We start from the raw sequence: 26481 nt of genomic DNA on the forward strand, positions 1-26481 counted from the left end.
GACCTGACTCGCTGGGGGAGACCGACCCCTGAAACAATGTAACACAAGGCAGCAGCCTGACAGACCTGACTCGCTGGGGGAGACTGACCCCTGAAACAATGTAACACAAGGCAGCAGCCTGACAGACCTGACTCGCTGGGGGAGACCGACCCCTGAAACAGTGTAACACAAGGCAGCAGCCTGACAGACCTGACTCGCTGGAGGAGACTGACCCCTGAAACAGTGTAACACAAGGCAGCAGCCTGACAGACCTGACTCGCTGGGGGAGACCGACCCCTGAAACACTGTAACACAAGGCAGCAGCCTGACAGACCTGACTCGCTGGAGGAGACTGACCCCTGAAACAGTGTAACACAAGGCAGCAGCCTGACAGACCTGACTCGCTGGGGGAGATTGACCCCTGAAACAGTGTAACACAAGGCAGCAACCTGACAGACCTGACTCGCTGGGGGAGACCGACCCCTGAAACAGTGTAACACAAGGCAGCAGCCTGACAGACCTGACTCGCTGGGGAGACCGACCCCTGAAACAGTGTAACACAAGGCAGCAGCCTGACAGACCTGACTCGCTGGGGGAGACCGACCCCTGAAACAGTGTAACACAAGGCAGCAGCCTGACAGACCTGACTCGCTGGGGGAGACTGACCCCTGAAACAGTGTAACACAAGGCAGCAGCCTGACAGACCTGACTCGCTGGGGAGATTGACCCCTGAAACAGTGTAACACAAGGCAGCAACCTGACAGACCTGACTCGCTGGGGGAGACCGACCCCTGAAACAGTGTAACACAAGGCAGCAGCCTGACAGACCTGACTCGCTGGGGGAGACCGACCCCTGAAACAGTGTAACACAAGGCAGCAGCCTGACAGACCTGACTCGCTGGGGGAGACCGACCCCTGAAACACTGTAACACAAGGCAGCAGCCTGACAGACCTGACTCGCTGGGGGAGACCGACCCCTGAAACACTGTAACACAAGGCAGCAGCCTGACAGACCTGACTCGCTGGGGGAGACTGACCCCTGAAACAGTGTAACACAAGGCAGCAGCCTGACAGACCTGACTCGCTGGGGGAGACTGACCCCTGAAACAATGTAACACAAGGCAGCAGCCTGACAGACCTGACTCGCTGGGGGAGACTGACCCCTGAAACAATGTAACACAAGGGAGCAGCCTGACAGACCTGACTCGCTGGGGGAGACTGACCCCTGAAACAATGTAACACAAGGCAGCAGCCTGACAGACCTGACTCGCTGGGGGAGACTGACCCCTGAAACAATGTAACACAAGGCAGCAGCCTGACAGACCTGACTCGCTGGGGGAGACTGACCCCTGAAACAGTGTAACACAGGGCAGCAGCCTGACAGACCTGACTCGCTGGGGGAGACTGACCCCTGAAACAGTGTAGCACAAGGCAGCAGCCTGACAGACCTGACTCGCTGGGGGAGACTGACCCCTGAAACAGTGTAACACAGGGCAGCAGCCTGACAGACCTGACTCGCTGGGGGAGACTGACCCCTGAAACAGTGTAGCACAAGGCAGCAGCCTGACAGACCTGACTCGCTGGGGGAGACCGACCCCTGAAACACTGTAACACAAGGCAGCAGCCTGACAGACCTGACTCGCTGGGGAGACCGACCCCTGAAACAGTGTAACACAAGGCAGCAGCCTGACAGACCTGACTCGCTGGGGGAAACTGACCCCTGAAACAGTGTAACACAAGGCAGCAGCCTGACAGACCTGACTCGCTGGGGGAGACTGACCCCTGAAACAGTATAACACAAGGCAGCAGCCTGACAGACCTGACTCGCTGGGGGAGACTGACCCCTGAAACAGTGTAACACAAGGCAGCAGCCTGACAGACCTGACTCGCTGGGGGAGACTGACCCCTGAAACACTGTAACACAAGGCAGCAGCCTGACAGGCCTTACTCGCTGGGGGAGACTGACCCCTGAAACAGTGTAACACAAGGCAGCAGCCTGACAGACCTGACTCGCTGGGGGAGACTGACCCCTGAAACAGTGTAACACAGGGCAGCAGCCTGACAGACCTGACTCACTGGGGGAGACTGACCCCTGAAACAGTGTAACACAAGGCAGCAGCCTGACAGACCTGACTCGCTGGGTGAGACTGACCCCTGAAACACTGTAACACAAGGCAGCAGCCTGACAGACCTGACTCGCTGGGGGAGACTGACCCCTGAAACAGTGTAACACAAGGCAGCAGCCTGACAGACCTGACCCGCTGGAGGAGACTGACCCCTGAAACACTGTAACACAAGGCAGCAGCCTGACAGACCTGACTCGCTGGGGGAGACCGACCCCTGAAACACTGTAACACAAGGCAGCAGCCTGACAGACCTGACTCGCTGGAGGAGACTGACCCCTGAAACAGTGTAACACAAGGCAGCAGCCTGACAGACCTGACTCGCTGGGGGAGACTGACCCCTGAAACACTGTAACACAAGGCAGCAGCCTGACAGACCTGACTCGCTGGGGGAGACTGACCCCTGAAACAGTGTAACACAAGGCAGCAGCCTGACAGACCTGACTCGCTGGGGGAGACTGACCCCTGAAACACTGTAACACAAGGCAGCAGCCTGACAGACCTGACTCGCTGGAGGAGACTGACCCCTGAAACACTGTAACACAAGGCAGCAGCCTGACAGACCTGACTCGCTGGGGGAGCTGGAACACACTGTGGGTGGCATGTAGGTCACCTATTTTGCTCTCTATCTGCCCCTTTACTGGTGCAGCATGCAGGTGTGCCTGTTAGTGGGTGCTGGTCGGTGTAGGGTGCTATGGAACCCCCAGATAAACCCAGTGCTTACGGTCTATCTATGGCAGTTTTCCGGTATATGGGGGCAGTTGTGCCGCACTCTGTGCCCCGCATTGGGTTCTGCCCATGGTGCAAAGCTGCAAGAACTCTATAAATGAGCACTAAAGGGTCAGAATTTTTGCCCCAGGGATTTGGCAAATGACCCCAAGTATCTCTGAGCTCTTTGTACTGAGAAACGGAAAGTGTTATTAGTGAAAAATGCACCAGTTACTGATGAGGGAACAGCGGCGGCTGCTCTCCTGCTCAGGGGATTATCTAGATATTCACTAATGAGAGTGCGAGACTCCCCCATGAGGATTCCATTCAGGCAGATAAATAGTGAGGATTCCCTGCAGCGCCGCCATATCTGAGGGACATGCCACCGACAGACCTGTAGCTACAGTAAGAAACACTTTCCTTATGTATCATAACTGGGTGCCGGGGGCCGCTCTGCGGGCAATAGATTCCATAGGGGCAATAATGCAGAACCTGGTGAACTAATATTTGCAATTAATCCCCATGTTCATTGTTTTTACCATAGTTCTGAGAGGTTAAACCCATCTAGATCAGCCTTGGAGAACCCAATAAATGTTCTGCTGGTAGCCACAAGCCTCTCTCTGGGCTTCAGGGAGCCACTTTCCTTTATAGTGGGTGAACTATTATGTTGGTGGGGTGACAGGGAATAGTAGCCAAAAGTATAAACCAATAAGATCAGTGGGATTGACCTTCCTTAGGTAGATGAGCCCCATTACTCCCATTGTAGGAGATGTATCTCTTAGCCTCCTATGGTTATTACAGTCCTAAATTAGGCCCATAACTTGGTTAATGGGGAAAGGAGCCCCCAATTTTGAACTATTTGATTTACTTGGAAACCAAAAACATTGTCACCATTGGAACCATTTTTATGTCAATAAAACTTAGGTTTGGGGACATATTGAAGACTAATTATCCACGTCCACATCTGAGCCAAAGTAATTCTTGGCCTGTTTAGGGATATAAATTCATTTTGATCTGCAATATTCTTAAGGAAACACTGATATTAATGGGGACAACCCTTAAAAATGGAAAGTGAGGTTCCGTTGCTGAGACTTCTTTGTGCCGGATGTGATGGAAATACTGGTGGGACAATGTCAAAGGCTTGGATTCCTCTACAGTACGTTCAAATTTGCCTCCATGTAAAATGTTGCCCCAAAACTATCTCGTTGAGATCGGGCAATGATTAAGGACTTAGACCACCAAGAGCTGATGCCGGCCTGGGCCAACTGCTGGGCTGGGAAGTAAAGAGAGGGATATTGGGCTATTTGAAAATCTAATAAGCAAACTCAAGATCTCTAAGACAAAGAAAGAAGGTCTATAGAGAGGATATACAGTCTTTATGTTGAGGAAACGTGGATATTGATGGTGGGAAAGGCTTTCAGCTTCAGATGTTTGACTCAAGGCTTCTCCCATTGCAGCCATCAGCCCCTTATCTAATAACAACAGACAGTGGTGCATCTTATTGAAGCCCAGTTGGAACACTGGGGAGAAGTTGTAGTGCAGTTATCTCTAAAGCAATTTTCACTAAATTGTATCTGCAGTTACTTCTGCTTGCATCACGGGGTCCTTTCTTTTATAGGTCAACAGAGATTTAGAGCATATGGATTGTGAGCCAACAAAACCCTTAAACAGGACCAAAATCCTCTGGGCAACAAGATAGCAATGTAGTGTTATTTTCTGTACTTAGCTAAACAGTATGAGTAGGAACCACCCCATAATGTCTTATACTAAGCTGCTTTGCTTTCATTCACTATACACAGTGATTCCATGACCATCAAGTTCTGCTCATCTTGGTTGACTTTATAGAGAAGTCTATGTGTTTATTATGTTCTTATTTAAATCTCACGCTATTTGCTTGCCCTGCAGATCCCGTACGGACACTGACCTGACTAAACCTATAAAGCCAAATATGGAACCAGGGATCTCCAACCAGTCATTCATTTTCTCCTACACTGACTTTACTCTCTTGGGTTTCCCTGGGATATCTCGATGGAGGCCCCTCCTGGCAATCCCATTCTTTTCTGTCTACTTAGTTATCCTCACTGGGAATTCTCTCCTCATCTGCCTCATCTGCATTAAGAAGACCCTCCATTCCCCCATGTATTTGCTCATCTCTGTGCTCTTTGCCATTAACATCACCAGTTGTACTGCCATATTGCCAAAATTCCTCCTAGACTTGTTATTCCAACTCAACCAAGTTTCCCTGACTGGCTGTCTTCTGCAGATGTTTGTTATTTACTTCATGTCAGTGTGTGAGTCTAATGTTATGCTATTAATGTCCTTAGACAGATACGTAGCAATCTGTAGGCCACTGCGTTACCATAACATCATGACAAAGAACTTATTGGCCTGGCTCACAGTCACTGTCATAGTTCGGAGCTTCATCCTTGTTTGCCCATTGGTCATATTAACCTCTATGGTCCAGTTCTGCAGGTCGAACATCATCCTAAACTTTACATGTGAAAACATGGTGCTTCTCAGTCTTGGATGTGGAGACACCACCAAACCCCAGATTGCTGGGCTGATTGTGCGTGTTCTTGTCACGGTGCTTGACGTTAGTCTACTCATGATTTCCTACTCAACCATACTCTACACAGCCATGAAAAGTGCAACTGGGAAATCCCAACACAAAGCTCTAAACACCTGTGGGACCCACTTGCTGGTGGCAATGGTGGTCTACCTGTGTGGCCTGGCATCTTCCATTGTGTACAGGATGGAGACAACAATTTCACCAGATGTTAAGAATCTTTTTAGTGCAATATACCTAATGGTCCCAGCTACATTAAACCCCTTTATATATGGATTAAGAGTGTCAGAGATCAGAAAGAGCCTGATGAAATACGGGATGAAAAAGAATTTATTTCCATCATGAGATTTCCAATTCCCATTAAGTGTCGGCAGTTAGACTGGGTTATATATATAACCATCTGCTATTGAACATGGTAACAATGGGATTAGCTTTGGCAGCACCCATGGGAATTTATTCTTGAATCAAGTTAAGAATAACAGGAACACCACTGGGCCCTTATCATATGAAGGAAATACAAATATTTTAATATCTATTTTCCATTTATACAGGAAACTTACTTTGGTTCTAAAATGCCGGAAACCACAAACACTGACTGTTATAAATAAAATATTTTCTGTGACTGGCTGATTATTAATTCAGATATGTTGGAAACTTTGCCATGACTAAGGTGTAAACATCAATAGATACAGTGTAGGTAGACTAGTGTGTGAAGATCTAAGTAGAGCTGACTCTGGGGGTGTGAAAATGGGGGTGAAACCCAGGGTGCAGCATATATTGGGGGTTGTAGGTAGGTACAGTGTAGAGGAGTGTAGAGGAGTATGTATAGTAGAGCCAAGGACAAGATGGAGACAGTAGGGCAAGATGGAGACAGTAGGGCAGGATGGAGAGAGTAGGGTAAGATGGAGACAGTAGGGCAAGATGGAGACAGTAGGGCAAGATGGGGACAGTAGGGCAAGATGGAGAGAGTAGGGCAAGATGGAGACAGTAGGGTAAGATGGAGACAGTAGGACAAGATGGTGACAGTAGGGCAAGATGGAGACAGTAGGGCAAGATGGAGACAGTAGGACAAGATGGTGACAGTAGGGCAAGATGGAGACAGTAGGGCAAGATGGAGACAGTAGGGCACGATGGAGACAGTAGGACAAGATGGAGACAGTAGGGCAAGATGGAGACAGTAGGGCAAGATGGAGACAGTAGGACAAGATGGAGACAGTAGGGCAAGATGGAGACAGTAGGGCAAGATGGTGACAGTAGGGCAAGATGGAGACAGTAGGGCAAGATGGAGACAGTAGGGCAAGATGGAGAGAGTAGGGCAAGATGGAGACAGTAGGGCAAGATGGAGACAGTAGGGCAAGATGGAGACAGTAGGGCAAGATGGAGACAGTATGACAAGATGGAGACAGTAGGGCAAGATGGAGACAGTAGGACAAGATAGAGACAGTAGGGCAAGATGGAGACAGTAGGGCAAGATGGAGGCAGTAGAACAAGATGGAGACAGTATGACAAGATGGCAATGGAAGGGCAAAATGGAAATAGTAGGTCAAGTTGGCAATTGTATGTCAACATAACAGCAATATATCCTAATAGTAAGGCAAGTTGGAAACAATAAGTCAGTATGGCAATAGTATGATAACATGCAATAATAGGGCGATGTTGCAACAGTAGGGCAAGATGAAGACAACAGGCTAAGATGGCAACTGTAAGATAGAGACTATAGCCCAAGATGCCATCACTTGGGAATGATGGAAATAATTAGGAAAGATGGAGAAGAACAAAATGGTGACAGTGACACTTTCATTTCAGAGAGGCCATGGATGTTTAGACTTCATTATAATATAAAACCTCTTTTGTTCAGGGTCCCACCGTAATTTAATAACTAAAGATGGGGCTAAAAACTTTTCATACAGTTTGGAATATTTAATGTATTTGTAGGGACCTATAGGCTTTCCCTATAGCTTTAAAGCCCCATCTATTTTGCTACTTAGCATAGATCATATTATTGGCTTATGTGCCTTATGACCACTTCCTCTCTCTGACCTGTGTCTGTTGAACCAGGTGGATGGATCAACAAGGCCCAGAAGTGTTCTGCCCTGGGGGGGGGGCAGGGATCCCATGAATGAGGAATAGTAAGAGCAGGTTAGTTCTGTTATAACAGGGGCCCCAACCTTTTTAACCTGTCAGCAACTTTTAAATAAAAAAAAATTGGGGAGCAACGCAAGACCAAAAAAAGCTGTAATTGGTTATTTTGTAGCCCCTGTGTGGGCTGGTAGCCTACAGGAGGATCTGTTTGGCAGTACCCATGCTCTTTATGCCTCCAAAACTTGCCTCCAAGTTAGAAATTCAAGAAGGAAGAGGCCACTGGGAGCAACACCCAAGGGGTTGGAGAGCAACATGTTGCCCCCGAGCTACTGGTTGGGGATTGCTGGGTTATAGCACTTTCTAGGAAAGCCAGACAGTCAGCTTTAGTAAGCAAGAGCAGTTCTGGCTCCAACCAGGAGAGATAGTCCCCTGGGGATAAGCATCTCAACCAAATTTTATGGTATGGTGATCAAGAGAGTGTAAGAGGGGCTCCTCCTTGGAAGACCCTTAGAAACACTGGAATTCACACACCGGGATGGGGATACAACAAAGATAATGATCCATTTCTCAAAGGACACATCAATGTGGAGTCACTTGAACTGACTCATTGGGACAGTCATAGAAGAAAAAGACCCTCCATTCCCCCATGTATTTGCTCATCTCTGTGCTCTTTGCCATTAATATTACAGTTTCTACTGCCATATTGCCAAAATTCCTCCTAGACTTGTTATTCCAACTCAACCAAGTTTCCCTGACTGGCTGTCTTCTGCAGATGTTTGTTATCTACTTCATGTCCTTATGTGAGTCTGGCGTTATGGTATTAATGTCCTTAGACAGATACGTAGCAATCTGTAGGCCACTGCGCTACCATAACATCATGACAAAGAGGTTCCTGGCCTGGCTCACAGTCATTATAATCATTCGGAACTGTTTCCTTATCTGCCCATTGGTCATATTAACCTCTATGGTCCAGTTCTGCAGGTCGAACATCATCCTGAACTTTACATGTGAAAACATGGCGCTTCTCAGTCTTGGATGTGGAGACACCACCAAACCCCAGATTGCTGGGCTGATTGTGCGCATCATTGTCACCGTGACTGATGGGAGCCTACTCTTGATTTCCTACTCAACCATACTCTACACAGCCATGAAAACGGCCACTGGGAAATCCCGACACAAAGCTCTTAACACCTGTGGGACCCACTTGCTGGTGGCAATGCAGGTCTATGTGAGTGGACTCGTATCTTCTATTGTGTACAGAATGGAGACAACTGTTTTGATAGATAAAAAGAACCTTTTCACTGCTCTGTACCTAGTTATGCCTAGTAATGCTTTCAACCCCTTGATATATGGACTGAGGGCGTCAGAGATCAGAAAGAGACCAACTGAATGGATAAAAAAGAACAACTTGTTCCCATCATGAGTTTAGGAAGCCATTCCCAACACTCCAAGTAAAGGCAGATTGACAATAATTATACAGTTTCTAATGCAGATTATCTAATATTTAACAATGAAACCTCAATATGCCTGTCTTTCTCTCAATGGAGAATATACAAATATATTATAATATTTCTACTATATAAGAAACTACATTTGGGTTTTGTAAGTTCCTTGTCATAGTCTATTAATTTAAACCACAAATATTGGAATCATGTAGGAGTGACAATATGTTGAACTTTCTTTACTACAAATTTTGTTTAGGAAAATGTTTTTGTGCAAAAATACTGAGCAGGTCACCAACGTTGGTACCAACCGAAACACAACCCAGATTTTATTGGTTGTCATGAATAAAATATTGTCTTCAACATGATTTGTTGGTTATTTATTATATTGGTATTAAGTGTGATGTGTAAATGTGTAGCTAAGATAGAACAGGATGGGACATCCAAAAATTGAAATAAAATCATACGTTTCTTATATTAACACTACATGGCCTTACGCGTTTCGTACCGTATGGTACCTAATCATAGGCTGAATGCAAAAACATAGGCAACAAGTATTTAAAGACAAATTAGCCAATAGCTGTATACAGATAATTAAACAAACATGATATGTACTTAGCCAATGGCTGAACAAAGAAAGACAACCAATCACAAGTTAATTGGTATTTGTCTTGAAATACTTGTTGCCTATGTTTTTGCATTCAGCCTATGATTAAGTACCATACGGTACGAAACACGTAAGGCCATGTAGTGTTAATATAAGAAACGTATGATTTTATTTCAAATTTTGAAGTCTACTGCCTGATACTGTTTTTTCAAGTCCTGGAGTGCCTGCCATTTCTCAATTTTTGGATGTCCTAAATGGTCCCCTCAAGCTGAAGGTCTGGGGCATGAGCACCCAGGCCCATCTATACTGTCGGTGAGATATCAAATATACTTTAAAACTTATGAGCATAACCGTATAATTAGCAAATCCTACAATTTAGAACAGGATGGGGACAGTAGGAATAGATGAGAACAAGAAATAGTTGGGAAATGAAGACAGTAGAGCAAGAAGGAGACATCTGGGAAAGTTGGCCATGATGGCAATTGTGTGGGGGTGAGGGTAAGAGCAGCACAATGGGACAATAGGCCAAGGCTGCAGTAATAGGGTCAATAGTCACAGTAAAGCATGATGGGAACAGCAAGCCCAGACCATGACAGTTGGACAAGATAGGGAAAGTAAAGCTGAATGGTCACAGTCAAACTTTATGTCAGTGTTGTCCAACCTGTGGCCCTTTGGGTGCTACTCCAGAAATAGCTGAAAGGCTACAGGTTTCATGGCCCTAATTGATATAAATGATGTGGCCACTCTGTCTGTTTAGTCTTGGGTCCCACCACACTTTAAGATGGTCAAAACTGTGTAGTTGATGGATTGCTAGGGGCAAATGAACAGCATTTTAATGAGCCCCGTTGAGTCCATATTGTGCCCCAGTAGAACAAAAGGAGTAATGTCAGCGAGGGCATTTTTCTTGAGCTCACCATCCGCATCCCAGGGGCTTCTCAGCAGCCAACAACCCAACTCACTGAAACCAGTATGGAAGCCAAACCCATCCCATTACAGTATGGAAGCCAAACCCTTACCCGTTGTTTCCTAAATAAACCGAGATGAACTCATAACCAGTGAGTCCTGAGAGGCACAAACACAAACATCAGATCATTTCCTTAAGGACGACCTGAGTGGATTCTGAGCTGCAGGAAAGTCCCAAGTGAGTTCAATGCCAGTGAGACTCCCTCTGTGTATAAATACCCCTTATACCCCCGCACAGAGCAGGAACCAGTCACTCGCTTATATGTTCTTCCCTCTAAACATCTCCCGGTGCCCAGTTATACCCCCCCTAACTCTGCCAGGCACCTGAGTGCCCACTTCTATTCTGATCTGGAATTTCAGATCTTCGAGAGACAATCTGGTGGGGGTTGTTGGATCTCCAGGCAGAGCCACAGAGCAGGTACTGTTGTTAGAATCTCCCCACTTGCAGGGAGAATAAATGGCCTCCTACCTTCCCCTCACTGAGCAGCAGTCCTGCCTTCCTTTATGGCTGAGATTCTACCTTGATAACAGTGGTCACTGTGCCACAGATCCCAATATCCCTAATTACAATGGAGCTTTCACAGGATTAAGAAACTGGATCTCCTACTTGCCAGGTATATACACAAATATGAACTTAAATTATTTAACTCTATTGTTCATCTATAACTTGCTATCGGTAATGTCATATTAAATGTATTTATAGCATTATTTATTATAGAAACCTTTCTGTCCTCCCATTGTAGGCTCTAAGCTAAGCCCGAGCTTCAGCAATGGCAACAATTGGCACAAATGACTCCTTTTCCCACACAGAGTTTATCCTCTTGGGATTCCCTGGGATCTCCCAGTCCAGACACTGGTTGTTCATCTTGTTTTTCTTTATTTATCTGGAAATCCTGATGGGAAACTTTCTTATCATTTATCGGATCTGGGTTGAAAAGAGTCTTCACTTCCCCATGTACTCACTTATCTGTCTTCTATTTGCTGTCAACATCTCCTGCACAACAGCCATTGTACCCAACATGTTAATGGGACTGGCGTTTGGGCTAGACCATATCTCCCTTGGCTCCTGCCTGTTTCAGATGTTCTTTATATACACAGCTGTGATACTTGAGTCCACTGTGCTGATGATCATGGCCTTAGACAGGTATCTGGCCATCTGCAGGCCCCTGAGGTATCACAATATAATGAACAACCGTTTGGTGGGACAACTTTTCCTCACTGGTTTAGTTGAGAGCAGCCTTTTCTCCTCTCCAATTATCATTGTGGCTTCCCAAGTCCAGTTCTGCAGATCCAACATCATCTGGAATTTTGTTTGTGAGAACATGGTGCTCTTGAATCTCGGCTGTGGAGACATCTCTAAGATCCAAGTGGTGGGACTGATGGTGAGGGTCCTGGTTACAGTCATGGACATCAGCCTTCTCCTGGTTTCATACCTGTACATCTTCCACTCAACAATGAAGATCGCTAGAGGCAAAGCCCTACACAAGACTCTGCACACTTGCAGTACACACCTGATAGTGGTTGTGTTGAACTACAGTTGTGGCTTATTGTCCTCCATTTTATACCGGATGCCCGTTTCGGTTAATGTCCAAAACCTTTTCAGTGCAATATACTATCTGTTTCCAGCCACTATCCACCCAATCATCTATGGCTACAGAATGAAAGAGATCAGAATGTGCTTAGTAAAGTCATGGAAAATAAATAGATGATATATAGATCATTATGTTGCTCAAAACTTATTTATTTCATTTGCCCAACAAAGGACAATTTTAGGCAACATATTTCCAACTAAGTCCTTTTTGACTGGTTGTCAGAAACATCTCTAACATTGAATGATCCCGTACCCAATGGGCAGGATACAGTAAAGGCAGGGTATTTATGCTGCCATTGGTTCTAATGAGGCTCCCAGGACATTATTGCTTAAAGTTGGTTCGCTGGTTGGTTAGTTGGCTGGTTGGTTGGTTGGTTGTTGGCTGGTTGGCTGGTTGGCTGATTGGTTGTTGACTGGTTGGCTGGTTAGTTGGCTGGTTGGTTGGTTGGTTACTTAGCTGGTTGGTTAGTTGGTTGGCTGGTTGGCTGTACTGGGACACACTTGGAAGATACTGTAGTTCTAGTGGGTTTGTAGCTTCTCTTCTCTTGTAGGGTTTAGATTCTGTGCCAAGTTTATCTCATGGAAGTAATGCTGTTATATCTGGATTTAATATTAACAGAAACTCTCCCATTTACTGTTTACTGGCCTATTTGTATCTGATAGAACCCACACAACCCTTTCATTTACTGGATACAAATCAATCTGCATTTGATATAATGCACACAGGCCTCCCTTTGTACTCTGTGTGTTGGTACCGGTACAGGATCTGTCACTCCATTTTAAAAAAAAATGTAATAATAAAACAGTACCTGTACTTGATCCCAACTAAGATATAATTACCCCTTATTGGGGCAGAACAGACCTATTGGGTTTATTTAATGGTTAAATGATTCCCTTTTCTCTGTAATAATAAAACAGTACCTGTACTTGATCCCAACTAAGATATAATTACCCCTTATTGGGGCAGAACAGCCCTATTAGGTTTATTTAATGGTTAAATGATTCCCTTTTCTCTGTAATAATAAAACAGTACCTGTACTTGATCCCAACTAAGATATAATTACCCCTTATTGGGGCAGAACAGCCCTATTGGGTTTATTTCATGGTTAAATGATTCCCTTTTCTCTGTAATAATAAAACAGTACCTGTACTTGATCCCAACTAAGATATAATTACCCCTTATTGGGGCAGAACAGCCCTATTGGGTTTATTTCATGGTTAAATGATTCCCTTTTCTCTGTAATAATAAAACAGTACCTGTACTTGATCCCAACTAAGATATAATTACCCCTTATTGGGGGCAGAACAGCCCTATTGGGTTTATTTCATGGTTAAATGATTCCCTTTTCTCTGTAATAATAAAACAGTACCTGTACTTGATCCCAACTAAGATATAATTACCCCTTATTGGGGCAGAACAGTCCTATCCTACATCGTACTAAAAGTTAATTTACGTACAGATCCCTTCAGCTGCGATACATTTGTATAGAGACTGAATTGACCCTAGCAGGACCCCCCCATTCTCTCGCTACTTAGGAAAGAAGACCCTCCTAAACTGATCCCCAATTTCTATGCACAATTAATATCCACCACTTCGGCCCCATTCCAGGCAACGTACAAAAGATGGTGGGAAGACATCCCCGGGATAGGGGCTGATCAATGGGAAGAAGTGACCGGGAACCTCTACCAGTTTCTGATCTTCTCCAGAGACAGGTTGACTCAACATAAATTCATACTCAGAACTAGTGATGGGTGAAATGTTTCGCCAGGCATGGATTCACTGCGAATTTCTGCGTTTCGTCTTTGGTGGATTGTTTCGCGAAACGGATGAAAAAATTTGTCAAGCGTCAAAAAAATAGCAGGCAACAAAAGAATAGCCGTGGGCAACAAAAAAATAGTTGTGGGTGACAAAAGAATAGCCATGCGACAAAAGAATAGCCATGCGACAAAAGAGTAGCCGCGGGCGACAAAAGAATAGCCGTGGGTGACAAAAGAATAGCCGTGCGACAAAAGAATAGCCGTGGGTGACAAAAGAATAGCCGCGGGTGACAAAAGAATAGCCGTGCGACAAAAGAATAGCCGTGCGACGAAAGAATAGCCGCGGGCGACAAAAGAATAGCCGCGGGCGACAAAAGAATAGCCGTGGGTGACAAAAGAATAGCCGTGCGACAAAAGAATAGCCGTGGGTGACAAAAGAATAGCCGCGGGTGACAAAAGAATAGCCGTGCGACAAAAGAATAGCCGTGCGACGAAAGAATAGCCGCGGGGGACAAAAGAATAGCCGCGGGTGACAAAAAAATAGTCATGGGCGACAAATTTTTTCGACGTGCAACATTTTCGCCATTTCGCTAATTTTTCGGAAGCAAAACGGGACAGATTCGCTCATCACTACTCAGAACGTACTACTCTCTGAACAAAGTAATCCGTATGGGTCAAATCTCATCCCCCATATGTGGAGAGGTAGATGGATCCTACTGGCATGTGGTCTGGACCTGCCCCATCATCAGCAGGTACTGGGGTCAAAGTCCCAAGGTCCATGACAACGACCTTAGCACCCCCCCATATCAACCTGAAATCTGCCTCTTGGGTCTTATAGATCTTATCCCTACTGACTATGCTGGAATATTGGTGAGATCACTAATGTACTATGCTAAGAAAATGTTGATTATGAACTGGATGGGTCCCTCGCCGCCAAAGAAGGTTGGATGGATAAACTCGGCCAATGAAACGCTTCCATTAATCAAACTCACGTACGGAGCCAGAGGCCAACCGAATAAGTTTGATTTTGGGGTGACTGGCTGGAACCCCATCTGATTAGACTCCATGAGCAAAGGGACCCACACTCTGTATATATGGATTGTGTTTGTAATAGTGATGCACGGAATCCCGGATTTGGGCCAAATCCAGCCTTTTTTTGATGGATTCGGTTTCGAATCCGAATCATAATTAGCATAAATTAGCATATGCTAATTAGCATTCGGAAAGGGTTAAAATTTAGGGGGGAAACATTTTAGCCGCACGCGGCAACTTTTAATCCTTCCCAATCCTAATTAGCATATACTAATTAGGATCATGTGGGGGCGGGGCCTATATGGGGGGGGGCCTATATGACTCACAAGCTCAGTCATTTTAATATCACAGTCCCACGTTGTACTTTATCATACCTCGAAAACAGAACGAGGGACAAGAGTAAATACTGCGCGCAGTGCGGCAATTTTTTTTACCACGCCCATTTTTTTCAACCACACCCCCTAAATACCACTCCCATTTGACTAAATTTGGCAGGTTATTTAAAGTTTCAACACATTTCTGGGGGTTTTATGTTATTCCAGTTTTGCTGAAAAAGGTGAAGTTGCCCTTTAAGCTGTGAGTCTCCGTTGCCCCAAGAGACCTGTTTAGCTTATTAGTTACACTTGTATCTCAGTGCAGGGGGGTGGCTTTTTATCTTTCTGGGCTCTCTGCCAAAAGCTACTTATTTAATTAAAAATGAGAAACACTGTATCTCAGTGTAGGAGGGGGCTTGTTACCTTTCTAATTAGCATATGCTAATTAGGATTTGGATTCGGTTGGGGATTCGGCAGAACCCAAAAAGGTGGGCTGGGTGCATCCGTAATTTGTAGATAACAACTACGCAATGTAAAACTCAACTACGGCTCAAACCCCCCCTCTATTTATTCTCTACCCCCATCCCTGTTTATATGCAAAATCAATAAAAATAATAAAAAAAAAAAAAAAAAAAGTTAATTTACAGGTGAACAAACCCTTCAAGAACCACTGGCGCCCAATTTCTTTAGTCAGTTAGAATTACAGTTCTGCAACACCCTTCCCCCAGCAATACAAGGAGGCCCATTGTAGAGACTCAGGCTTCTGCCATACTGGGTCTGTGGATAAACACAGGCTGATAGTTGTAGTTGCGCCCATTGCCCATTGCGTTAGCCTCGGTGCAGACACCCCAAGTGGCACTTGGCACTGCCAGTTACACCTCATGGGCCCGGCCAATGGGGTCCGGGTGCAGTTACAACTCAATTTCCCAAGCTAAGGGAGCAGATTCTTGGCCTGGTTTCATTGTGCAGGTAACAAGATCCTGGATCAAAGTGCTTCCATGTAACTATGGGGTTAACTTTGTTTAACCCTCTCTTGGCACGCTGCTTTACAATCACACTCACACCAGTACATTACCTGCCCAGCCTGGCCTCTGGGAAACTGGGATTCTCCGGCGCAGCGCTTCCACCTAGTGGCCTATTGAGGAACAACCCCCAGAGGGATCTCCTAGGAAACATTAAACACATAGGGGGCGATTCACTAAAGTGCGAAATAACGTGCGCTATTTATAGCGTGCGGTAAAAATTTTATCGCGTCTAAATTATTGTGTCTTATCGCACGATTCACTATAAGCATACTTGCGCTATTTTACGCGCGATATTGCATGCGTTATTTAACTCGCGAAAACTTTTTACATGCGGTATTTGACGGTACATGCTCTAAATAACGCACGCGAATAGTCGCCGCATATAAATAGTAGCTTAGAAATGGTGTATAAAAATTGTCGCCGCATATAAATAGTAGCATATAAATGGTAGCATATAAATAGTAGCATATAAATGGTAGCATATAAATAGTAGCATATAAATGGTAGCATATTAATAGTGCATATAAATATTAGCCACATATAAATAGTAGCATATAAATAGTAGCATATAAATGGTAGCATATAAATGGTAGCATATAAATAGTAGCATATAAATGGTAGCATATTAATAGTGCATATAAATAGTAGCATATAAATAGTAGCATATAAATAGTGCATATAAATAGTAGCATATAAATGGTAGCATATAAATGGTAGCATATAAATAGTAGCAAATAAATAGTAGCCACATATAAATGGTAGCATATAAATAGTGCATATAAATAGTAGCATATAAATGGTAGCATATAAATAGTAGCATATAAATATTAGCCACATATAAATGGTAGCATATAAATAGTAGCATATAAGTAGTAGCATAGAAATGGTAGCATATAAATAGCAGCATATAAGTAGTAGCATATAAGTGGTAGCATATAAATGGTAGCATATAAATAGTAGCATATAAATAGTACATATAAATATTAGCCACATATAAATAGTAGCATATAAATAGTAGCATATAAATGGTAGCATATAAATAGTAGCATATAAATAGTAGCCACATATAAATGGTAGCATATAAATAGTGCATATAAATAGTAGCCACATATAAATAGTGCATATAAATAGTAGCATATAAATATTAGCCACATATAAATGGTAGCATATAAATAGTAGAATATAAATAGTAGCATATAAATAGTAGCATATAAATGGTAGCATATAAATAGTGCATATAAATAGTACCATATAAATGGTAGCATATAAATAGTAGCATATAAATGGTAGCATATAAATAGTACCATATAAATGGTAGCATATAAATAGTAGCATATAAATAGTAGCCACATATAAATGGTAGCATATAAATAGTGCATATAAATAGTAGCCACATATAAATAGTGCATATAAATAGTAGCATATAAATATTAGCCACATATAAATGGTAGCATATAAATAGTAGAATATAAATAGTAGCATATAAATAGTAGCATATAAATGGTAGCATATAAATAGTACCATATAAATGGTAGCATATAAATAGTAGCATATAAATGGTAGCATATAAATAGTACCATATAAATGGTAGCATATAAATAGTAGCATATAAATGGTAGCATATAAATGGTAGCATATAAATAGTAGCATATAAATAGTAGCATATAAATGGTAGCATATAAATAGTAGCATATAAATAGTAGCATATAAATGGTAGCATATAAATAGTGCATATAAATAGTAGCATATAAATGGTAGCATATAAATGGTAGCATATAAATAGTAGCATATAAATATTAGCCACATATAAATGGTAGCATATAAATAGTAGAATATAAAAAGTAGCATATAAATAGTAGCATATAAATGGTAGCATATAAGTAGTAGCATATAAATAGTGCATATAAATAGTAGCATATAAATAGTAGCCACATATAAATGGTATCATATAAATAGTAGCATATAAGTAGTAGCATATAAATGGTAGCATATAAATAGTAGCATATAAATAGTACATATAAATATTAGCCACATATAAGTGGTAGCATATAAATAGTAGCATATAAATAGTAGCCACATATAAATGGTAGCATATAAATAGTAGCATATAAATAGTAGCATATAAATAGTAGCATATAAATGGTAGCATATAAATAGTAGCATATAAATGGTAGCATATAAATAGTAGCATATAAATAGCAGCATATAAATAGTAGCATATAAATGGTAGCATATAAATAGTAGCATATAAATAGCAGCATATAAATAGTAGCATATAAATAGTAGCATATAAATGGTAGCATATAAATAGTAGCATATAAATAGTAGCATATAAATAGTAGCCACTGGTGATGAGCAAATGTGTTCTGGTTATCTTTAGTGAAAAATTAGCAAATCTTTTGAAAGATCCACAAAACGGCAAAAATGTTGTGCGGGCAAAAAAATAGTTGCCCGCGACTATTATTTTTTGATGCCTGGGTCAACTTTTGGACGTGCGGGGAATTTTTGCGTGGCGAATTTTTTCATACGTTTTGCCATTGGCAGATTGTTTTGCGAAACGCATGAAAAAATTTGCCGCAGAAAAATTCGCCGCACGTCCAAAAATTTGCTGCGAATCCCTGCCTGGCGAAACATTTCATCACTTGTAGCCGCATATAAATAGTCGCGCAAATGAACGCACGCCATGTTAGCCATACATGCCAATACTTGGCCAACACAGACTGAATAAATAACACTGTAAGTCCATATTTTATTGGCAAAAGCTAATTTACTCTACTTTTCTATAATTATCGCCTGCCTGTAGTAGGTGTTAATTTTCGCACAGACTAATGCAATATTTAGCGCGCCTTACTGTTTGTGAATCATGCGATCGTATTCTTTTCTGTGCGTTAAAACTAGCGCATGCGGTCGCGCGAAAAATAACGCATGCAATATGGCGACTTATCGCACGCGATAATACTATGGTGAATCGTGCGCTAATTATCGAGTCTAATTTAACGCAAAAAAGCGTGCGATAAATTTTATCGCACTTTAGTGAATCAGGCCCACAGAGCTTTGCAGCAAACAAATATAATATTTATAAAGATCTAAAACAGTGCTGTCCAACTGGCGGCCCGTGACCCCCCTCTGTGTGGCCCCCCACCTGTCTGGCTGCTTTGATGGCTTACCTTTGAGTAAGCATTAAATGGTATCAGTGCTGAGATTAACTGCCCCCCCTGCATGGTTCTCACCTCAGATTCAGGCTGTAATCACAAGTTGTCTAATGCCAGGCAGTGTCATTCTGTGGCTACTAAAGCAAATAAAGTGCTGTCTTGTATAAACAGGGCATTGACTCAAGGGATGAGACATAATTTTGCCCCTTTATAGGTCCCTGGTAAGGCCTCACCTTGAGTATGGGGGGCAGTAACAGTGAGTATGGGGGGCAGTTACAGTGAGTATGGGGGGCAGTAACAGTGAGTATGGGGGGGCAGTAACAGTGAGTATGGGGGCAGTAACAGTGAGTATGGGGGGCAGTAACAGTGAGTATGGGGGGGCAGTAACAGTGAGTATGGGGGGCAGTAACAGTGAGTATGGGGGGCAGTTACAGTGAGTATGGGGGGCAGTAACAGTGAGTATGGGGGGGCAGTAACAGTGAGTATGGGGGGCAGTAACAGTGAGTATGGGGGGGCAGTAACAGTGAGTATGGGGGGCAGTTACAGTGAGTATGGGGGGCAGTAACAGTGAGTATGGGGGGGCAGTAACAGTGAGTATGGGGGGCAGTAACAGTGAGTATGGGGGGCAGTAACAGTGAGTATGGGGGGGCAGTAACAGTGAGTATGGGGGGCAGTAACAGTGAGTATGGGGGGGCAGTTTTGGGCTCCAGTCCTTAAGAAGGATATTAATGAGCTGGAGAGAGTGCAGAGACTGTAACTAAACTGGTAAAGGGGATGGAAGGGTTAAACTATGAGGTGAGACTGTCAGGGTTGGGGTTGTTTTCTCTGGAAAAGAGGCGCTTGCGAGGGGACATGATTACTCTGTACAAGTACATTAGAGGGGATTATAGGCAGATGGGGGGGTTCTTTTTTCCCATAAAAACAATCAGCGCACCAGAGGCCCCCCCTTTAGATTAGAGGAACGGAGCTTCCATTTGAAGCAGCATAGGGGGTTCCTCACGGTGAGGGCAGTGAGGGGGTTGGGGAATGCCCTGCCGGGGGATGTTGGGTAGGGGGTTCCTCACGGTGAGGGCAGTGAGGGGGTTGGGGAATGCCCTGCCGGGGGATGTTGGGTAGGGGGTTCCTCACGGTGAGGGCAGTGAGGGGGTTGGGGGAATGCCCTGCCGGGGGATGTTGGGTAGGGGGTTCCTCACGGTGAGGGCAGTGAGGGGGTTGGGGAATGCCCTGCCGGGGGATGTTGGGTAGGGGGTTCCTCACGGTGAGGGCAGTGAGGGGGTTGGGGAATGCCCTGCCGGGGGATGTTGGGTAGGGGGTTCCTCACGGTGAGGGCAGTGAGGGGGTTGGGGAATGCCCTGCCGGGGATGTTGGGTAGGGGTTCCTCACGGTGAGGGCAGTGAGGGGGTTGGGGAATGCCCTGCCGGGGGATGTTTGGTAGGGGGTTCCTCACGGTGAGGGGCAGTGAGGGGGTTGGGGAATGCCCTGCCGGGGGGTGTTGGGTAGGGGGTTCCTCACGGTGAGGGCAGTGAGGGGGTTGGGGAATGCCCTGCCGGGGGATGTTTGGTAGGGGGTTCCTCACGGTGAGGGCAGTGAGGGGGTTGGGGAATGCCCTGCCGGGGGGTGTTGGGTAGGGGGTTCCTCACGGTGAGGGCAGTGAGGGGGTTGGGGAATGCCCTGCCGGGGGATGTTGGGTAGGGGGTTCCTCACGGTGAGGGCAGTGAGGGGGTTGGGGAATGCCCTGCCGGGGATGTTGGGTAGGGGGTTCCTCACGGTGAGGGCAGTGAGGGGGTTGGGGAATGCCCTGCTGGGGATGTTGGGTAGGGGGTTCCTCACGGTGAGGGCAGTGAGGGGGTTGGGGAATGCCCTGCCGGGGGATGTTGGGTAGGGGGTTCCTCACGGTGAGGGCAGTGAGGGGGTTGGGGAATGCCCTGCCGGGGGATGTTGGGTAGGGGGTTCCTCACGGTGAGGGCAGTGAGGGGTTGGGGAATGCCCTGCCGGGGGATGTTGGGTAGGGGGTTCCTCACGGTGAGGGCAGTGAGGGGGTTGGGGAATGCCCTGCCGGGGGATGTTGGGTAGGGGGTTCCTCACGGTGAGGGCAGTGAGGGGGTTGGGGAATGCCCTGCCGGGGGATGTTGGGTAGGGGGTTCCTCACGGTGAGGGCAGTGAGGGGGTTGGGGAATGCCCTGCCGGGGGATGTTGGGTAGGGGGTTCCTCACGGTGAGGGCAGTGAGGGGGTTGGGGAATGCCCTAGAGATGGGGTAATGGCAGATTCTGTTAATGCCTATAAGAGGGGCCTGGATGAGTTCTTGATCAATCAGAATACCCAAGGCTATTGTGATACTAATACCTACAGTTAGTACTAGTGGTTGTATTTATAGTTTATGTATGTGAGTGTATAGATTGGTAGGTGTGGGCTAGGTGTGCTGGGTTTACTTGGATGGGTTGAACTTGATGGACACTGGTCTTTTTTCAACCCTATGTAACTATGTAACTATGTAACTATCCCTCTGTATTGTTTAAAAATGTAATCCCCTGTGTTTTTCACACCTTTTAATCTCTGCATTGTTCACCCCCTGCAGTGTTCACACCTCAGGCTCAGACTGTAATCACTCCCATTGTTCACTTCTTCACACCTCAGACATAGGTACTGTAGGCAGAGTATGGCACATACAGCCAGCATAGGGCAGGTAGAGTATGGCACACACAGGCAGCATAGGTCAGGGAGGGTATGGCACACACAGGAAGGGTAGGGCAGGCAGAGTATGGCACACACAGGCAGGGTAGGGCAGGCAGACTATGGCACACACAGGCAGCATAGGGCAGGCAGAGTATGGCACACACAGGCAGGGTAGGACAGGCAAAGTATGGCACACACAGACAGCATAGGACAGGCAGGGTGCTGCCTGTGTGTGCCATACTCTGCTTGCCCTATGCTGCTTGTGGGAGGTGAACCTGGCAGGGGTTTGTTGTGGGAGTTTGTTAGCAGTTGGAAATAGCCATTAAATGGTCCCTAAGGTGTGCAATTATGTACTGGGGGTTGCTGTGCTATCCACAGGGGAGGAGGAGGCATATGGAATTTAAGGATATATCTTAATATGACATAATTCTTTCACCTATGAATGATGGTTGATATCTCCACAGTAAGGACCAAGCATTTGGGATTTTGCTGTGCTACCACCATTGTGATAAAATAGGTGTGGTTTGAAGTGGGTGTGGTTTCAAAAAGGGGAGTGGTCAAAACTGGCTTCCATTAGCGGCCCTCCACCATGTATGCTAGAGAAATTCCGGCCCTCGGCACCGTAGAAGTTGGACAGCACTGATCTAAAACAAGGATCTCCTACTCCCATGTAACTGGGGGAGTCCCAAGCCGGACTTGGATTTCTTACTATTGAGTGCTATTCTGATACCTACTGGGAGCTGCTATCTTGCTCCCTTCCCATTGTTCTGCTGATCGGCTGCTGGGGGTGAGGGGATATCACTCCAACTTGCAGCGCAGCAGTAAAGTGTGAGTTAAGTTTATCAGAGCACAGGTCACATGGCTGTGGCACCCTGGGAAATGAAGAATATGGCTAGCCCCATGGGAAAAACAGATTACAATGCAGGATTCTGCCAGAGAAGCTCTATTAAATGATGGGTTTGTAACAAACAGGTTTTCCCGTGTTAGTATTCCTTAAAATCCCGGGGCCCATATGTACTCAGCAGAAGTACCAATCATGTGAGGGTCAGGGCTGAACCCAAGTGCGGCTGTGAGAGGGTTAATCAGGGGCCCAGTGGAAGCTTATTGGGAACAGAAATATCTCACTATTTCCCTTTCATGGGATTTATATGTTATTTCTTGCTGCACTACAACTCCCAGCATCCCTGGATAGCAACCCCCAGCAGGGGAATCACTGTATCTAGGGAAGGTCCCTGTGCGGCGCCTAATTACTGGCTCTGAGCCTCTCATGTCCCTACTAATAGCGGGTATAAATGTCTCTGTACCCACTGGGGCCGCCCTGAGATGAATAAATACAGTCAGGGAGAGAGATCGCTGATCGGGGGGGAACCTGGGACAGGTAAGTGCAACCCCAGTACATTCAGCTTCTGCCTTATGGCCGGGTGGGCACATTAAAGGGGAACTGATGTCTAATGAGAAAAAAATCTAATTTTAAGCAACTTTCCAATGTCCTTTCAATCCTCATTCTCACTTAGAGACTGGTAACTCAACTGGACTGATAGAAATGTGATAGGGACCTTAGATTGTAAGCTCACTGGGGCAGGGACTGATGGGAATGGGATAGGGACCTTAGATTGTAAGCTCACTGGGGCAGGGGCTGATGGGAATGGGATAGGGACCTTAGATTGTAAGCTCACTGGGGCAGGGGCTGATGGGAATGGGACAGGGACCTTAGATTGTAAGCTCACTGGGGCAGGGACTGATGGGAATGGGATAGGGACCTTAGATTGTAAGCTCACTGGGGCAGGGGCTGATGGGAATGGGATAGGGACCTTAGATTGTAAGCTCACTGGGGCAGGGACTGATGGGAATGTGATAGGGACCTTAGATTGTAAGCTCACTGGGGCAGGGGCTGATGGGAATGGGATAGGGACCTTAGAGTGTAAGCTCACTGGGGCAGGGGCTGATGGGAATGGGATAGGGACCTTAGATTGTAAGCTCACTGGGGCAGGGACTGATGGGAATGTGATAGGGACCTTAGATTGTAAGCTCACTGGGGCAGGGGCTGATGGGAATGTGATAGGGACCTTAGATTGTAAGCTCACTGGGGCAGGGACTGATGGGAATGGGATAGGGACCTTAGATTGTAAGCTCACTGGGGCAAAAACTGATGGGAATGGGATAGGGACCTTAGATTGTAAGCTCACTGGGGCAGGGACTGATGGGAATGGGATAGGGACCTTAGATTGTAAGCTCACTGGGGCAGGGACTGATGGGAATGTGATAGGGACCTTAGATTGTAAGCTCACTGGGGCAGAGACTGATTAAAATACTGATAAATGGGCCTCATTTACCAAGTAACATACACAGTTTTGCGGCTTTTTTTTAATCGCATTGTGGGTTTTTTGCCATTGTGAACAGTATATTTACTAACTGCACTGTACAATACAGTGTGTATATTATTTATGCAACCATATTCAGTTTTTGGTGGATTTGTTGCCTTTCTAGCCATTTTATTGCTTTATTGCTTTTTCAGTTCTTTTGTTGCTTGCCCATGAAACATATTTGCCCAATTACACAAGGCAAAAAAGGCAATGATTTAAGTTGTTTTAATGCATTCTGTATTTTTCTTCATTTTTTGTTACATTTTCATACATGCCACATACTTTAGTAAAGCTATGCCTATTGGGCCTCCAACTGATCATTAGACCCCCCCCATTCATATTTAGGATGTTTTAGATTAGTACATTATGAAATGTGGGGCATGTAATGGGGTAAACTGCAAATTATAAACAGTTTCCACTAAATTTAGCAAAGTTTTGCAGTTTGGCAGTTTTCAGTAAAAGGTTATATTTACCTATTTTGGAATTAACAGGATGTGCACTTTCCAAAAATATATGGTTTTCTAGGGGCTCCATAATGTTATGGAGATCTTATGGATCATAACACATAATGGGTAATAAAGTGTCAGCCATGAACATTTATTTGCCTGTTTTCATTCGGGTACCTGTGTATGCCACATAGCCAAATCTATTCATCAAAGACATATTTGCCCATTTTGGATTCGGCAGAATGTGTACTTTCTGAAAACATTATGGTCTCTGCTAAAAATAGTATGGCTTCTGCGGTTCACTTACTTTTTGGCCACTTACTTTTATTGTGATTATTATGAAAATCTCACGCTATTTGCTTGCCCTGCAGATCCCGTATGGACACTGACCCGACTAAACCTATAAAGCCAAATATGGAACCAGGGATCTCCAACCAGTCATTCATTTTCTCCTACACTGACTTTACTCTCTTGGGTTTCCCTGGGATATCTCGATGGAGGCCCCTCCTGGCAATCCCATTCTTTTCCGTCTACTTAGTTATCCTGAGTGGGAATTCTCTCATCATCTGCCTCATCTGCATTAAGATGACCCTCCATTCCCCCATGTATTTGCTCATCTCTGTGCTCTTTGCCATAAATATCACAATTTCTACTGCCATATTGCCAAAATTCCTCCTAGACTTGTTATTCCATCTCAACCAAGTTTCCCTGACTGGCTGTCTTCTGCAGATGTTTGTTATCTACTTCATGTCAGTGTGTGAGTCTGGTGCTATGGTATTAATGTCCTTAGACAGATACGTAGCAATCTGTAGGCCACTGCATTACCATAACATCATGACAAAGAGGTTCCTGGCCTGGCTCACAGTCATTATAATCATTCGGAACTGTTTCCTTATCTGCCCACTGATCATCCTTATCTCTATGGTCCAGTTCTGCAGGTCGAACATCATCCTAAACTTTACATGTGAAAACATGGCGCTTCTCAGTCTTGGATGTGGAGACACCACCAAACCACAGATTGCTGGGCTGATTGCGCGAACGATTGCGATTGTGCTTGATATAAGCCTCCTCTTGATTTCCTACTCAAAAATACTCTACACAGCCATGAAAACTGCCACTGGGAAGTCTCGCCAGAAAGCACTGAGCACATGTGGGACCCACTTGTTGGTGGCAACGTTGGCCTACATGAGTGCATTGTCATCATCTGCTGTCTACAGAATGGAAACAACTCTTTCAATAGATGTTAAGAATCTCTTCACTGCACTGTACCTAATTCTCCCAGCCTCCTTAAATCCCTTTATATATGGCCTGTGGGTCTCAGAAATCAGAAAGAGTCTGGTTAAATACTGGAGAAAAAAGTTGGTTTCATCATGAGGTGAAAGAGGTTCCCAGCATTCCTAGAGGCATTTAGATGGGACATAGATACCCAGAATATCCAACATTAAGCCTGAATGTGCCTGGTTACAGGTTAGATGTTACAAGGGAGACTAAATTTGGGGTTTAGGAGTTCTTTTTTAGTTTATTGATTTCAAGTACAAGTATGTGAATCATATCGAAGTACAAATATATTTTACTACAAACGTTGTTTCAATAAATGTCATGGGGCTGAAGTACTGAGCAGGTCACCCACGTAGGTACCAAAGGAAGATATGAGCC

At 44.9% G+C, this 26481-nt stretch overlaps 3 protein-coding genes across 3 annotated transcripts; all 3 read left to right on the forward strand.

Annotated features, from left to right (window-relative positions):
* The first annotated feature begins 4698 nt into the window (after positions 1 to 4698).
* On the forward strand, positions 4699 to 5742 carry LOC100486975 (olfactory receptor 52K2). Its single transcript, XM_002942364.5, has one exon. It carries the CDS (start codon positions 4759 to 4761, stop codon positions 5719 to 5721), a length of 963 nt encoding a protein of 320 aa, XP_002942410.2. The 5' UTR covers positions 4699 to 4758; the 3' UTR covers positions 5722 to 5742.
* A 5747-nt stretch (positions 5743 to 11489) lies between these two features.
* LOC100487277 (putative olfactory receptor 52P1) lies at positions 11490 to 12179 on the forward strand. Its single transcript, XM_002942366.2, has one exon. The coding sequence runs from the start codon at positions 11490 to 11492 to the stop codon at positions 12177 to 12179; it is 690 nt and encodes a 229-aa protein (XP_002942412.2).
* Positions 12180 to 25220: 13041 nt separating this feature from the next.
* On the forward strand, positions 25221 to 26199 carry LOC100486026 (olfactory receptor 52L1). The gene has a single exon (XM_002945127.4). It carries the CDS (start codon positions 25240 to 25242, stop codon positions 26197 to 26199), a length of 960 nt encoding a protein of 319 aa, XP_002945173.2. The 5' UTR covers positions 25221 to 25239.
* Positions 26200 to 26481: the final 282 nt, after the last annotated feature.

Source organism: Xenopus tropicalis, chromosome 2, assembly GCF_000004195.4.
Source record: "Xenopus tropicalis strain Nigerian chromosome 2, UCB_Xtro_10.0, whole genome shotgun sequence".
NCBI classification, from domain to species: domain Eukaryota; kingdom Metazoa; phylum Chordata; class Amphibia; order Anura; family Pipidae; genus Xenopus; species Xenopus tropicalis.

Coding starts and splice junctions, on each gene's coding strand:
- LOC100486975 (XM_002942364.5), top strand. CDS start 4,759: ATGGAACCAGGGATCTCCAACCAGTCATTCATTTTCTCCTACACTGAC.
- LOC100487277 (XM_002942366.2), top strand. CDS start 11,490: ATGTTAATGGGACTGGCGTTTGGGCTAGACCATATCTCCCTTGGCTCC.
- LOC100486026 (XM_002945127.4), top strand. CDS start 25,240: ATGGAACCAGGGATCTCCAACCAGTCATTCATTTTCTCCTACACTGAC.